General features: G+C 39.7%; 1 protein-coding gene across 1 annotated transcript in view; it reads right to left on the reverse strand.

Annotated features, from left to right (window-relative positions):
• lrba (LPS responsive beige-like anchor protein) overlaps positions 1–15,818 on the reverse strand; it is a 981,767-nt gene that overhangs the window by 772,483 nt on the left and 193,466 nt on the right. The window contains 4 exon segments of the mRNA XM_038791976.1: positions 2,335–2,515; positions 4,790–4,943; positions 5,204–5,385; positions 8,330–9,394. Of these exon segments, the coding sequence (XP_038647904.1) occupies positions 2,335–2,515; positions 4,790–4,943; positions 5,204–5,385; positions 8,330–9,394 (1,582 nt within the window).

The following is a 15,818-nucleotide window of genomic DNA, read 5'->3' on the forward strand; positions in this document are numbered from 1 at the left end:
TATATATATATATATAGGCCCACATGATTTTGATGCACACTGTTGCCATTAATTGCCATTATCTTGTTGAATCTGATAGCAGTTTGAGGATTTGTCACACGCACAGGTGAATTCAGAAATTCTGACGCTGCATTCTGTCATTCACTGCTCCCCACAGGTTATATTGCACAATTCCAACTTGCCTGCATCCCAACCCCCTTGTAACTAATTATCTATCTATTCCGTCCTTTCTCCAAAAGCAAAATACCGCTGCAGATGCTGGAAATCTGAAATAAAAACAGAAAATGCTGGAAATACTCAGCAGGCCCAGCAGCATCTGTGGAGGGGGAACAGAGTTAACGTTTGATCTTCCATCAGAACATTTCTATTGTCCTTGGTCTCCACATGCCCTGACCTTATTCTTAAACTATTAGGTGGTGTCTTATCAAAGATCTTTTGGGAAACTAGATCATCTATTACATTAATCTTTTCTGTTCTCTTATCACTTCATCAAAAATTCAGTGAGGTTGGTCAAGCAGCTTTTTGCCTTCTGAAATCCATGTTGACTATTTATTATTTTATCTTTGGTTGCTAAGTATTTTTCTAATTCTGCTTGCGGTAGGGATGCCCTACCACAGATGTTAAACTGACAGGGCTTTCGTTCCCTGGGCATACCCCAACTTCCCTCTTATTAGAATCAATGTTAGCTATGTGCCAAACCTCTGGGACTGCACCTTCCTTTAAAAAAATTATTAATTTTTTATAATACTACCTGATCTAAAATGTGCATTCCTTCCCGACTAGGGGTTTTGATCTGAGGAGTTGGATTTTTTTTTTTTTTATTCATTTTTTAAAAATGGGATGTGGGCATGGCTCACTGGACTGGCATTTATTGTCCATCCCTGAGGGAATTTAAGAGTCAACCACATTGCTCGGTCTAGAGTCACATGTCGGCCAGACCAGGTGGTCTGATGGACATTAGTGAACCAAATGTTTTTTTCTGACAATTGACAATGGTTTCATGGTCATCATTAGACTTTTAATTACACATTTCCTTTTATTGAACTCAAATTCCACCATCTGCCATGGTGGGATTCAAACCCAGGTCCCCAGAGCATTACACTGGGTCTCTGTATTACTAGTCCAGTGACAATAGCACTATGCCACTGCCTCTCGGTTTAATATTTTTTCTCTTTTTATTTCAGTGCGGTGATATCATTGCTAATCTCTTCTGATATCACATCCAGCTGGTCTGTCTTCCTGGTAAATATTGAAGAAAGTAATTATTTAATATTTCTGACATTACATTATCATTGCCTGTAATTTTATCCTCTCCCTTGCTGGCCTTATTCCCATGCCAACTTTCCTTTTCTTATTCACGTGTCTGTGAATAGTTTGGTATTTTGTTTTATAGTTCTTGATCATTTAATTGCATAGTTCCTCTCTACCTTCCTTTTTTTTTAAATCCCTCTCGTAAACTCTTCATGTTCTCCTTTGTAATGGGGATGGTTTAGCACACTGGGCTAAATAGCTGGCTTTTAAAGCAGACCAAGCAGGCCAGCAGCACGGTTCGATTCCCGTACCAGCCTCCCCGGACAGGCGCCGGAATGTGGCGACTAGGGGCTTTTCACAGTAACTTTATTGAAGCCTACTCGTGACAATAAGCAATTTTCATTTTCATTTCTTGCATGTCAAGAGTTGAACCCTGGCCCAGAGCGCTGTGAGGCACCAGTGCTAACCACTGCGCTACCCAAATACTTTCAGCAAAACCATTGAAGAATCGCAACCAAAAATGACACGACTCAAAGCGAGTTTATCTTGCTGGCCAGTATGAACATAAGAACTAGGAGCAGGAGTAGGCCATCTGGCCCCTCGAGCCTGCTCCGCCATTTAATGAGATCATGGCTGATCATTTTTGGACTCAGCTCCACTTTCCAAATCTTTTTTTATGAATTTTTTTTCTCCACTTGAGAATCGAACCCGCAACTTTGGGGTTATTGGCACCATGCTCTAACCATCTGAGTTAACCAGTCATATAATGTTTGTGAAATACTTTTGGCTTTGAAAATGACTTTTGAAAACTGTGGAAATTTAATTTCATCTAAAAAAAATCTGATCAGGTTTTTTGCAGAAAGGCAAGTAGAAGATATGCAACTTGCATCTTTCAAAAATTTTACAAAATTTATTGCAAAAAAATCCGATTCTGTAATCTGCAGTTAATCTTTAATTTCAGTAGTCTATGAGAAAGCCACTCTATATACGGAAACTAAATGCAAAAGGATATGATGCAAATGGATTTTCTAAAACTAGTGTTTGAAGCTTCAGGTATCAGGTCATTCTACATAATATACTCACCTAGCCGCAGACACTGTCTTAATATTCCTCCATTTGACATGTTCTTTTCAGCCTCAATTTCAGTGAAGCTAAGCGAGCTGGCAAAAATCAGCACATCAACAAGACCTATTAGCCTTTGAAGGAAGGTCAAGGAGGTTTCAAATGACAGCCCTTGTGTTGGTTCTATGTTCTCCAATTCATGCTGTGAAAAATGTTTTTAAAACCATTATAAATGATAATAAATCTGTCTTTAATTCATTATGTTCTTAAATAGGCGGCGACTCTATTATTCAAATAGAAGGCTAATCATCGCACCAAGTTGCTATAGTTCATACACAAAGAAGGATAACCTCCATCGAAAATATTAGTGGTGAAACTGCCCATAATGTTTCACACTTGAAAACATAACAGGTGTGTTTCAATGCTAAAGCTGGAACTATTTTTGGCCTGGAGACTTGGAGAGAAGTAGGCAAAGCATACGCAAGCAAAGAGCAGAGGGAAAAATAGGTGCCGATGTGAGAATGATATGTTTTAACAGTGACAATTTACAAGTCTAATTCTTTATTTTCAGCTTTGGCCATATGCTACAGAAGACATGACCTAGTAGCATAATAATGAGAGGGAAAATGGGAACTGTTTCAATGGAGCCAAAATCTACTGAGATGTCAAGTTTCAGTGAGAAATACTGAAGAGTAATCACTGCATGCAACAAAGGCATGACTGAACTTGGCATAGTGTCCGAAACAGAAACAGTACAAAATTGTGAACAAAAAGCCAAAATATTTCTACCTTACTAAATCTGAACAGAACGGATTGAGCCAAGACTTGAACATTTCTGACTAAAAACAATGGAAATTCATTTGAGGCATGAAGACAGAATGCTTTATGCAGAAAGAAAAACAAACTGAGCTTTTATGGGCACATGTCACCTCAGAGCAACAGGCTGAAAGGATTGCATGAACAATGATTTAAATGTCATAATGCTGAAATATCTCAAAACGAAAGTTGGAATATTTTCCTCTCACAAAGGTAGAGTGGACCTTCATCATAGTGTTTTGAATGCAAAAATGGAGATCAAAAGAAATTGCCCTTGATTTTATTTATGCACATTGTCAGCATGGTCAGCAATAATAACATGGGGGAAATACAGGGCATTATATGCTGATTAGAGTTCTTCCCATTTCATTAAAGTATTGAATAAAAAAAGCCACTATATGCTCTCAGTGAATGTCCTGCCATTTGTTAGATGTGGATTCAATTTCCTCAACATTTAAAACATAATTCAAATTAGAGAACAAGAGATCCTGGAAGTAATCACAATGATGCAACTTATAAAAAATTATAAACAACTTGTGCTGCAAAAGCACTGAAGAGAAAAATGGGGTTAAATCAGGAGGGGCATATTAAATTATTTCAGGGGATATTTATACACAATTCTTTTCAGACATTTAAGTTTCTACGGAAATCTTGAGCCAAATATCATTGATGCAGCGGAACAAATAAATGCCTGCTTATTCCAATGTCTGACAATTAATAAAAAATGAAACTACTTCAAGAGTTAATTCCATTAGATTATGAGGTAGGCATTTGTAATAGTAATCAGAGAGTAACTTAGAAATGTGCAGAATTAGGGCAGCACGGTGGCGCAGTGGTTAGCACTGCGACTATGGCGCTGAGGACCCGGGTTCGATCCCCAGCCCTGGGTCACTGTCCATGTGGAGTTTGCACATTCTCCCAGTGTCTGCGTGAGTTTCACCCCCACAACCCAAAGATATGCTGGTTAGGTGGATTCGCCACTCTAAATTGCCCCTTAATTGGAAAAAAAAAATAACTGGGTATTCTAAATTTAAAAAATAAAGAAATGTGTAGAATTAAATCAATTAAAATTTTCCCGTCTGTCCCAGAAATGCACTATTTATTTTGACGTAAACAGGAATGCAATATCACTGCAGCAAAATTATTGGTGACATTAAGCAAAGTATTTTTACTGTAACTTCTTTCAAACATTCAATTCCAAATTATTCCTATAATTTCCATTGCTTTAAATTGGGATTTTTCTGATCACTGATTTGGAAAAAGTTGTCATATTTTATTTCCAAACAAATTAGATGCAAAGTTTGTATGTGCAGGTAAAATAAAAATAAAAATGCATCAAAGTGAATTGCTGCTTTTAAAAAACTAGAAGACAGTCAAAAAATAGAATGCACTAGAATATACTGTCACGTGTGTTCATTTTTGAAGTGAAATAGTTAGTGTGTATAGAATAGTACACTATAGAATGTATAGAATCGTTGAATGTAAACATTTTATATTCTTAATCCTTGTGATTTGTAACTCATATGCAAGGTAACCGGTGCCTTCAGTTGGGACAGTCATATTTGACCCTGCTTAGGTCAATCACTAACAACCAAAAAAACTGTTCAATTCTTAATAAGAAGAGAAATTCATTCGGTTTGACCCATTATTTTGTACTTACTGTGGCAGATGTAGCTGCAGACAGAAGTGGGAGGATCCCACCACAGGCCATTATGATGTTATCTACCACCTGAGAGATAAGGTGAATGGTGTTGTGGACAAAGATGATGTTTTCACTGCTGTTAACAAAATCCATCACTGTCTTTGTGTTATGGCTGCTCAAAGGGGGGAAAAAAGGGATATAGCTATTTTTTTTGAACACTCGCTCATCTGTTGCACACATAGCTGACAGTTTATGAAACTGAAGTTTGTAAGAAAGTTAACCAAATACAATAACTTTATAGGAAATATGAAAGGGGGTGGGACTCTATTCAATATTAAGCAATATACAATCAACATGTTACCCAACAAACTCAAAAATGGCACACCATCAGATTTAAGACATTAGGATACAGCAACAATATGCATAACTTACCTCCTCCACATCTGTACATCTGTCTCTATGGAAAAGAGCAAATCATTGAGCAAGCGTTGGTGCATGGAAGACCATTTAAATTCTGGAATACGAAACATGGAGGCACGTGCTGAAGGATTAGACCCTCTTCTCTGTTCATCAGATACATGGCCTTGTTGACTTACAAGTTCTGATTGAGATACCTGGACAAAGAGCAGAGCAAACAGCATGAAAGCTGAATAAAACACTGTCATATTTAATGATTTTTTTGTTGAGTGGGGAATAAATACAGATTATAAAAGAGGGACAAGACTGGCACCTTAACATTCTGGGATATTGTTGTTTTAGACAGGACAGAAGGGGAAACAAAAGAGGTGGGGGAGTTTCATTGCTGATTAGGGAGCAGATCACAGCTGTGTTGATGGAGGACACATTGGAGGGATTTTATAGTGAGGCATTGGATGGAGCTCAGGAATAAGACGGGTGAAATCACAATGTTGGGAGTGTAACAGACCTCCCAACAGCCTGCAGGAGATAGAGGAGCAGTTGTGTAGTCAGATAAAAGGTGCGAGGACAGCAGGGTAATTGTGATGGGCGATTTTAACTTCCTCCATATTGACTGGGAATCCCTTACAACCAGGGGTTTGGATGGAGAGCAATTTGGGCTTTTTGATGTAGTATGTTGACAATCCAACCAGGGAAGGGGCCATATTAGACTTGGTATTCGGGAATGAGCCAGGCCAGGTGATTGATGTTCCAGTGGGGGAGAATTTTGGGCTTTGTGACCATAATTCCATAAGATTTCAAGTAGCTATGGATAAGGACAAGAGTGGCCCGCGGGTGAGGATGCTTAATTGAGCGAGGGCCAATTACATCCAAATTAGACAGGAACTGGGGAATGTGGATTCGGAGCGGCTGTTTGAGGGAAAATCCACGTCTGGCATGTGGGAGGCTTTTAAAGACCAGTTTACTGAAGTGCAGGACAGGCATGTCCCTGCAAAAATGAAGGATAGAAATGGCAGGATTCAGGAACCATGGATGACAAGGGAAATTGTAAGCTTAATCCAGCCTCCTGCAATCTACATCTGTAGCATTTCTGATGCCTTCCTCCAATCTCAACAGTTCCCTGGTCCCAACCACCTCTTTTTCCATGGACTTCCAGTCCCTCAAACCAAGATGGCCTGTGGGCTTTTTTCCTTGAACTGAGATTCAACTAGATCCATCAACCATCACTCTCCTCTGCCTGTCTGAACTAGTCCTCATATTTGACTCCATTCACTCCTTCTAAATAAAAGGGTTTTCTACAGGACCTTTCTATGGGCCTTCCTCCTCGTGAGGTGCACAGAGTCATCCTAGTGAGGCCCTCTTTCTCATCCCTATTTCCAGTACAGTTTTGACTATCAGTTCCATTTCCTGCTCTTGCCTCAAACTGGAAAATTTAAATTAACTCTGCTTTCATTTCCCTCCCTTCTCCTCATATGGTCCATCTCTGATTCTTTCCTTCTTTAACTTGTCTTTCTTCATTTCTGGGAATAGGCCAACAAGCAATATCTGCTGTGAGTCCATCCTTGTTCACACTTACATTTCATCTGGACTAATGATCTACCACATCAATGCTTCCAACATATCTTTTTTGTCATTTACTGAGGATTTATTTCCAACATGGCTGACACAGCCCTCAGCTACATCCATCTCATTATCCAGACTTCTACCCTCAGGGAAATCTTCCTGCTCAAATGGATGGGATACAACACCTGTCTTTTCACCACCTCCTTTTCCAATGTCCAGGATCAGGTGAACGGCAATTTAGTTGGACATGTTTCAGTTTATTACACTGCATTGTTCATAATGTGGAATTGAGACACCAAACAAAGATTGGTCAATCATTTTGCTGAACACCTCCTTTCAGTCAGCAAGCATGATCCTGTTTCCGGTCTCTTGCCATTTTAAGTCTACATCCCACTCCCACCCCTCTGTCTTGTGCTTCCCTGCTTTGCTTCACTGGAACAGCATCTTATCATAGAATTTACAGTGAAGGAGGCCATTTGGCCCATTGAGTCTGCACCGACCCTTGGAACGAGCACCCTACTTAAGCCCACACGTCCACCCTATCCCTGTAACCCAGTAATCCCATCTAACCTTTTGGACACTAAGGGACAATTTAGCATGGTCAATCCACCTAACCTGCACATCTTTAGACTGTGGGAGGAAACCGGAGCAAACCCACGCAGACACGGGGAGAAGTGCAAACTCCACACACACAGTCACCCGAGGCCGGAATTGAACCCAGGACCCTGGAGCTGTGAAGCAGCAATGCTAACCACTGTGTCACCGTGCAGCTCTAATATCAAAGGGCCCGTCAAATAGGCATATTACAACCTTCCAGAATCAGGAATGATTTCAGTAAGTTCAGGTCAGGACTGTTATGTAAAGCAATTTAATTTTCACATGCTTCAATTTAAAACAATACTAAAATAATACAAATAACTTCATACAAAACAGGTGAATTATGAAAATTTAATTCTATCTATTAATGGTTCCCTTCGTAGGGCAGCTAGGCCAAAAACAGGACTCTTCAATTCTCATAAAAGCATTTTACTGAAGTAAAACTACTTAATAAATTGGCAAAGCAAAATTTCATGAAGCACAACTTCATTTCAATTACAGACGAGATTAATTGCAATGCCTTCATTAGCTCATTCCAATAAAAATTATAGTGCAAAATGCCGTAGGAAGTTACAAGATAAAGGGAGTACAGGATGGATTTCCACCAGCTTGATGAAGTATGGACAAAAACACTGCAGTGGCAAACAGTAACCAAGTAACACAAAAGGAAAATACTGGTGGTAGGTCACCCTCTTTACCATTTGCTCAGTTTCTCTCCACAGGTGATTCCCGACTCCAGAGTGTTCCTCATTTTTTTTAATTTTGATTATCTCCAACTAATTAGTTTCAAACAAAAGCAAAAACTGAAAAACAGCAGAGGAAAACCTCTCAAAGTTGCTGAACATTTGAAGGCAAGACTATTATTTTAGTCCATGACTCCAACACCCAATAAAATTAAGACGACATGGTAGTCATTCTGTTTACCCCAAAATGCAAAGTGACGCTGTCTTTTTAACTTTTAATTACAATAAAGTTTATTACCTGATAGGGAAGTTTTGGTACAATTGTAGATTCTGGACTTATACTTGCTCTAAGTTCCAATCTCTCAGTATCAGATGCAACACTAGACACATCCAGTCGAGCAATTTCTTTAGCAGATGGGACTCTCAACTCTCGAGTTTTTGTGGCAGTTGTTCCAATATCTTTATTCAGGTTATTACTGCTCGGAGTGCTGGTTCCAGCAGTGTGGCTGTCCAGCTGCCTTAAAGGTCCAGTAATCGATTCTGTTGGCAATTTTGCAATCTCTTTTTTCACTTTGACCACCTCTTCCTGTATGACAGGTGCAGAATGATTTGGAACTGCTTCTGAACAACTTACATTGTCTTTGGATTCAGAAGTCGATGTACTATTTCGATCTTGAGAAATGGCATGAAGTTCTGTCACACTGTTCTCTTTTCCATTTATACTGTTCTCATGCTGCCCATTGGTCGAATGTTCTATCATATCAATCTTTGGATCACTATGTTCTGATGCAACATTATGTTCTTGCTCATTTACGGTATTTTCTGATGCTATTTTCTCCTTGACCGACGATGAAGGAACTGAAGGAATTTCCTCTAAGACCTGCATTGAACTAGCTGAACACCCAGTTGAAGAAACAGCTGAACAGTCCAAATCGTCTATACATACTTCAGTTACTTCAGATTTCTCCACTTTGGAACTTTCCAAAGAATCTTGTAGCTCTTTTGATATCTGATCAACTTGTACTGCCACCTTTTCTACTTCAGAATCATTAGACGTTACAGTTGCTCCCTTAATTTTGTCTATCTGTTCCAAACTTTCCTGCTGCACTTCCGTGTTTACAGTACTGGTTTCCTGGTTGCCTTCAAATTGCTTGAAAACGTCTGCTTTTTCTAATTGCTTGTCAACATTTTCATAATGAGGTACGCTCTTGACCTCAAAAGTATCTTTCTGAACAATGGTTTCGTGTGTGCTGCTAACCTCACAGATGGTTTGAATTGTCGAAGCTTGCTTTGTGCTTTCATCTTGTCTTTGGTATTCTTCAAACATTCTAGCCAAGCTCTCCTTGTGTATTTCATAGGTGACCTGAAAAAAAAGCAAGTGGCAGAAAAGAAGAATAAATTAAATAATTAATTGATCTTGGTCAAATCAGGCAGCAACATGCAATATCCAAAGTTGATAAAGTATTTTAATAGCAAATAAGTGCTTTTTTTCACGAATAAAGGGGGTCCTTTTGGTGTAAAAATATTTACTACTTGCAGTTTCACACTATTTTGTGCTGAAATAAACCAGAATAAACTCAGTTGAGTGATTACATCTTATGATCATATTTTTACATGTGGTTAAATTCTGGAGGACCTTTCATCTTAACTCAGACAGCCAATTGATGCAAAATTGAAGTTTATGGGGCTGAAACCATCGGGGATATGACCCGGTCATTCAAGTAGGCACCCTTTCAGCACCTCCAGATTCTCTGCCATTCGACTGGATCATGATTTGTCTGCATTTCAACTCCATTTGACGACCTTGATCCAAATCTCTTGATACCTTACCAAACAAAACCAGTGTTGAAAATCTGAAAGTCCCAAATTTTCACTGTCTTTTGTATAAAATTACTTCTTGATCTCACTAAAAAGTGGGTTTGCTATCATTTTAAGATAATGTCCTTGTGTTGTACATGTAGATAGAATCATAAAATCATACAGTACAGAAGAGGCTCTTCAGCCCATCAAGCCTGCACTGACGAAAACCTACTCTAAATCTACACAAATCCCACTTCCCAGCTATCTTGGTCCATAGCCTTGAATGTTATGGCATTTCAAGTGCTCAGCCAAGCACGTTTTAAAGATGTGAGGTTTCCTGCCTCTTACACGCCTCAATCAGGTCCCATCTCAGCCTTCTCTGCTCAAAAAATAAATCTAGAGTTTACCCAGCCTCTCTTCATAGCTAAAAAGCTCCTTCTCAGGTAACATCCTAATGAATCTCCTCTGCACCCTCTCGAGTGCAATCACATCATATAGTGTGGTGACAAGAACTGAACCCAGTTCTCCAGCTGTGGCTCAAAGTCCTGTAAAGCTCCAACATAACCTCCCCACTCCCCAATCTATGGTACGACTGATGAAGGCAAGTGCCCGTATTCTTTCTTAATTACCTTATTTACCTGTCCACCTTAAAAATAAAATGCTAGTTTTATTTTTAAGCATTATACTTGGAGTATAGTGTTCAATTCTGGTCGCCACATTACCAGAAGGATGTGGAAACTTTAGAGAGGGTGCAGCAGAGATTTACCAGGATGTTGCCTGATCTGGAGGGCATTAGCTATGAATAATTAGCTATGAGAGGTTGAATAAACTCGGCTTGTTCTCACTGGAACGACGGAGGTTGAGGGGCGACCTGATAGAGGTCTACAAAATTATGAGGGGCATAGACAGAGTGGATAATCAGAGACTTTTTCCCAGGGTGGAGGGGTCAATTACTAGGGGACATAGGTTTAAGGTGCGAGGGGCAAGGTTTAGAGGAGATATACGAGGCAAGTTTTTTTTTAACACAGAGGGTAGTGGGTGTCTTGACAAATATATGAATAGGATGGGAATAGAGGGATACGGACCTTGGAAGTGTAGAAGATTTTAGTTTAAATGGGCAGCATGATTGGCGCAGGCTTGGAGGGCTGAAGGGCCTGTTCCTGTGCTGTACTTTTCTTTGTTCTTTGTTGATCTTACTTAGATCTACTGAATGAAATTTACATCGCTAAAGCTTTTGAAAAGAGTCAACAAATGTACAGAAAGCTAGTCCAAAAATCTGCCAACAAGGCTGTATCACCAAACAGACAATATTGATCACCATATGTTTTGAAAGTTCAACCCATTCACAAACTCATTTCGTTCTTACCAGAAATACATAAAAATGTGACGAAAGCAGACATACCTCAGCTCTCTCCATTCTCCCTTCTAATTACTCATACTTCCTCCAATTCTCTACCTTCCATTTCATGCTCTTCCTTCACTTTCCAATCGCTATCTTTCCTTTTATTTCATTACTTCACTCTCTCTACTTCTTCCCTGTCTTTTCACTCCCAGGTTAACGTAATTCCTGAAGTTTATTGAAAAAACAGCTAGGTGATCAGAAGTGATCGCGCAAACACATACACAGCCTCTTTTAAGATTTTAGTAATATTTTACCTTAATAAAACTTCTGAAATTATTCTCCTGACTTAAGATTATTTGAAAAGCCAAGTAAAACATGCTAACTGTAGGAACAAAAAAAAAAATCAATTCTATCGCTGATCGTATGGTCCTGATGCATCATGGGAAATAAAGTATACTATACATGCTCGGACTGCACAATCCAAGTGTAGCTTGGGGTTATGCACAAAAATCAGTTCCAAGCCTGGGCTTTCAAGATATCCTGAGGCATTCAAGTTATTACTTACGATTTATTAAGCCATTAAACGAAACATAAAATAGACAATTCAACTTGCAGTTAATCGCGTTACTATAAAAATGTTTTTTGTTTCTTTAAATTTCATTCAACACCCATTTTGAATATTAAAAATTGCATATAGAGGAAGAATGTTAAAAAGAACCATAAAGGATTTTAAATGATTTATAGCAACAATGGCCAGAATGTGCACTATGATATATTGTAAACATCATGTGTCACAAGTAGGCTGACATTAACACTGCAATGAAGTTACTGTGAAAATCCCTTAGTCCCTTAGTGAGTACACAGAGGGAGAATTCAGAATGTCCAATTTATCTAACAGCACATCTTTCAGGACTTGTGGGAGGAAACCGGAGCACCCGTAGGAAACCCACGCAGACACGGGAGAATACCACTAACACAATAGTTCCATCACAGCCTGGACAAGGAGTAACAATTACTTATGCGTTTCCAATAAACACATTAAATGTGCATAATTTAACCCAAAGACCCCGAGAGACACACTATTAGAGGAACTGATAAACATGCACAGTAAGGAAGGGGGGAATTGCGGGAACATCTATGGACTGTTATTGGACAGGGCAAGACCACCACTGAACGAAGCCAGACGAAAATGGGATGACGAACTGGGGGCGAAAGTGGGTTGGGAACTCTGGAGCGAAGCACTGTGTAGGGCCAACTCCACCTCCTCCTGTGCATGGCTCAGCCTCATGCAGTTCAAGGTGGTGCACAGAACCCGAATGAAGTTATCCCGGAGGTGGAAGATAAATGTAAACGGTGCCAGGAAGGCCCGGCCTACGACTCCCACATGTTCTGGGTTTGCCCCAGCCTTGTAGGGTTTTGAACATCCTTCTTCGAGGAAAAGTCCACTGTTGTGGGGGTGAGGGTGGAGCCGTGCCAGAGGGTGGCTGTCTTCAGGGTATCGGAAAAGCCTGAGCTACACATGGGGAAGGGTGCCGATGCCCTTGCTTTTGCTTCCCTAATCTCACACCGGAGAATCCTGCACCAACACCAACAGCTGCAGACTGGCTGGTAGACCTGGCTGAATTTCTCCACGAGAAGATTATTAAGTAAGCCATCAGAGATCGTAAGAGGGCTTCCACAAAACGCGGGGGCAATTCCTCGGCCTGTTCTAAGACCTGTTTGAGGCCAACAGTGACTAGGGAAAGAGGGAGGCACAACAGGGGATGGGGGGGGCAGATAAGAACACACAATACAAGAAGGTACAAGGGGGGGGGATGAAACAAGGAGGAAACCCAGGGGAGCCTCAGGGAGAAGCATGGTGTGGGGGGGGGGGGGGGGGGGGGGGGGGGAGACGGGACGGGAAGTAGTCATAGTCCCCCCCACAATTCTGCAACAAAAACTGCATTGGGGGGGGGGGGGTGAAAAGAACAGCAGCTCAACTATAGAATACCCAGGTTAGAAGAGATGGATAGCAAGGAGGGGACAACAGGGAGGGGGTGCAGGGAGAGAAGATATACCAAGAGAGATGTATGCAAATAAGAAACTTTATAAGTTATAAATATCGGACTCAAAGTTTTAGTCTGTAAAACTGAAAAATGCCAATAAAAACATTTTTTTTTTTTAAATGTGCACAATTTAAAGTACAAAAACAATTTTACATATAGAACATGCACATTTTTCACCAGAGACGACACAAGGTAGAGCAAACAGAACATGCAAGGGACATGTACACAGCAATTTTTAGTCCATGCGTCCATTGCAGAAGGGGCACATGAATCATTATTGTATACCAGCCTGATGCAATTGCAATTAAACAAATATAACAGCAATTTCGTCGATAGAAGCATCAATCTGGAGCAATTTCATTCTTGACCAAACAGAAAATGTCAGTAAATAAGCTGCAGGAAACATTCAATGATCATCTGGCAACAACAGGCACCAACAGGATTCATAAAGACTGAACTTGCTTCCAAGCTCTTTTGTCAAAAACTTTCACTACAACAAATCGCTGCCATCAATGAAGAACTCATCTTTGCCTTTTTAAATTAGTAAGATAGCATGTCAAGATGATTCAATCAAAACTTTTTAAAGACCTGCAAGTTAACTAGGCCAAGCAACTCTTTCTTCATTATCATAGAGCAAACATAATGCCATATTTGCAAAGTCAGTTACAAACAATGGCAACAGGAGAGCATTTTCAGCATTGACATTGGGTTTCTTTTTAATGAATTGAAATGCATATGATTAGTTACTTGTCACCACCAAATCAATCTGTGGGACAAAAATCTTAACTCGTTTGCATTCCCCACCTCCACCCGCCAAACCTTTCCTTGAGGCTCAACAGTGAAAGCAGATAATTTGCAATTAATTAGCAGATATTGTTCTAAATTAGCTAGCTACATGGGTAGTCATTAATCTTCCCAATCACTTGATTGCTAATCCATAGCTGTTTGCACAGCAGAGATTCCTTCGGAAAGTGCATGCAAAATATATTGCTCTGCTAAGAATCACATTTCTGGTGCTCCATTACTCCCAACATAATTTGACACCCAACATTTACTAATTAACAGAAAGGGTATTTTAACATATGAAAGGAGTGGTTCTAATTAGTTTTTTTTCCCAATCCAGTCACAACTTTATTTTTTTCTTGGGAAAATAAATTGTTCAGATAAAGCTATGTTCTTATATACCTCACTTATACCCAGTTATGTTGTGCCAGTTTGCAGCACCAGTGTGGTAAGTCATAAGTTTGCATCTTTAATACTCATTGTCAGAGTTTCGATTTCAGCAAGGATAGACAAACAAAGATATTATATAACATAATTACAAAATTAAATGTATTAGGATACATAATAATGCCACATTGAAAACAAGAAATTTAAAAACACTTCCAAACACTTTTTCAGACTATTGCCAGACCCTTGAGGGTCAGGTGGTGGGGAGAAATTAGAGTGTGTCTGGTATCAGATTTGTGCCCATCTGACTTTTCTTTTGAAGTTCACTGACCATAGTACTGTTGATTTGTATCATTTTGTAATATGATGGTATTCTTGTTCCCTTTTGGGTAGCTGGGAGAAACTCATTTCTGGCAAACAGAAAATTTAGAATTCTACTAATTTAAAATGCTACATTTCTTTGCTATTGGAATTATTGGCTGTCCCCTCGATTCAAGGATGACATCCACTCAAGGCTGCAAGTTTCAGTAATGGGTCTTCGGGTGACAAGGGTGAACAAAAAAAAAAATCAATTTTGTTGCATTCATATTCCTCACCTAACTAGCACAAGAATAAAATCAGTAAAGACTGAATTGCTTTAGGGATTCTTATCATTTTCAAAACTCCGAGGTTTTAGACAAACACCATGTTGCATGGCAAATGCTACAAATGCACCATCAACCTTTTTGTCAATTAATCACCCCTGCACGCACTGTTACATCGGATATTCAGCACACTATGACAACGCCTATTCAGCACTAAACAGGTCATTTGACCATACATTTATTCCCCACTCAATCCCCCTCCCTACTTTCATCATCTAGATCTAGCATAGTACTCTACTCCCTTTGCGCTCATATGCTTGTCTGGCTTCCCTTTGAACACATCTATACTGTTCCCTTCAGTGAGTGTCTACATTGGTAGTCAAAGTTATGGTTTTCCCCACAAGTGGAAACATTCTCCTTATATCTATTAATAACCTTTCATAATTTTGAGGATCTCTAGCAGGCCTGCTTTTTTCACAAGATAGCCAGCCTGTCAGTCCTTTTCTCATTTGCATGCTCACACATTTCTACCATCATTTTGTAAATCTTCTCCACACCCTCTCCAGTGCCGCACATAGCAAACTGCACGTAGTACCCCAAGTGTCGTCTAACCAAGGTTCAATACAGGATTAGCATTACCATTCTACTTTTCAATGTTATCCCTCTGGAAATAAAGCTAAGCACTTAGCTTGCGCTTCTATTTTTCTCCTGCAGCACAACGTTTGATGATTGATGTTTTTGTACTCTGGAGTTCCTTTGTTTCACGACTCCACCAAGACGTGCACCTTCCATAAACTAAGTGGCTTTGTTATTCTTCCTACCAAAATGTACGATTTTACATTTCTC

Source organism: Scyliorhinus canicula, chromosome 3, assembly GCF_902713615.1.
Source record: "Scyliorhinus canicula chromosome 3, sScyCan1.1, whole genome shotgun sequence".
NCBI classification, from domain to species: Eukaryota; Metazoa; Chordata; class Chondrichthyes; order Carcharhiniformes; family Scyliorhinidae; genus Scyliorhinus; species Scyliorhinus canicula.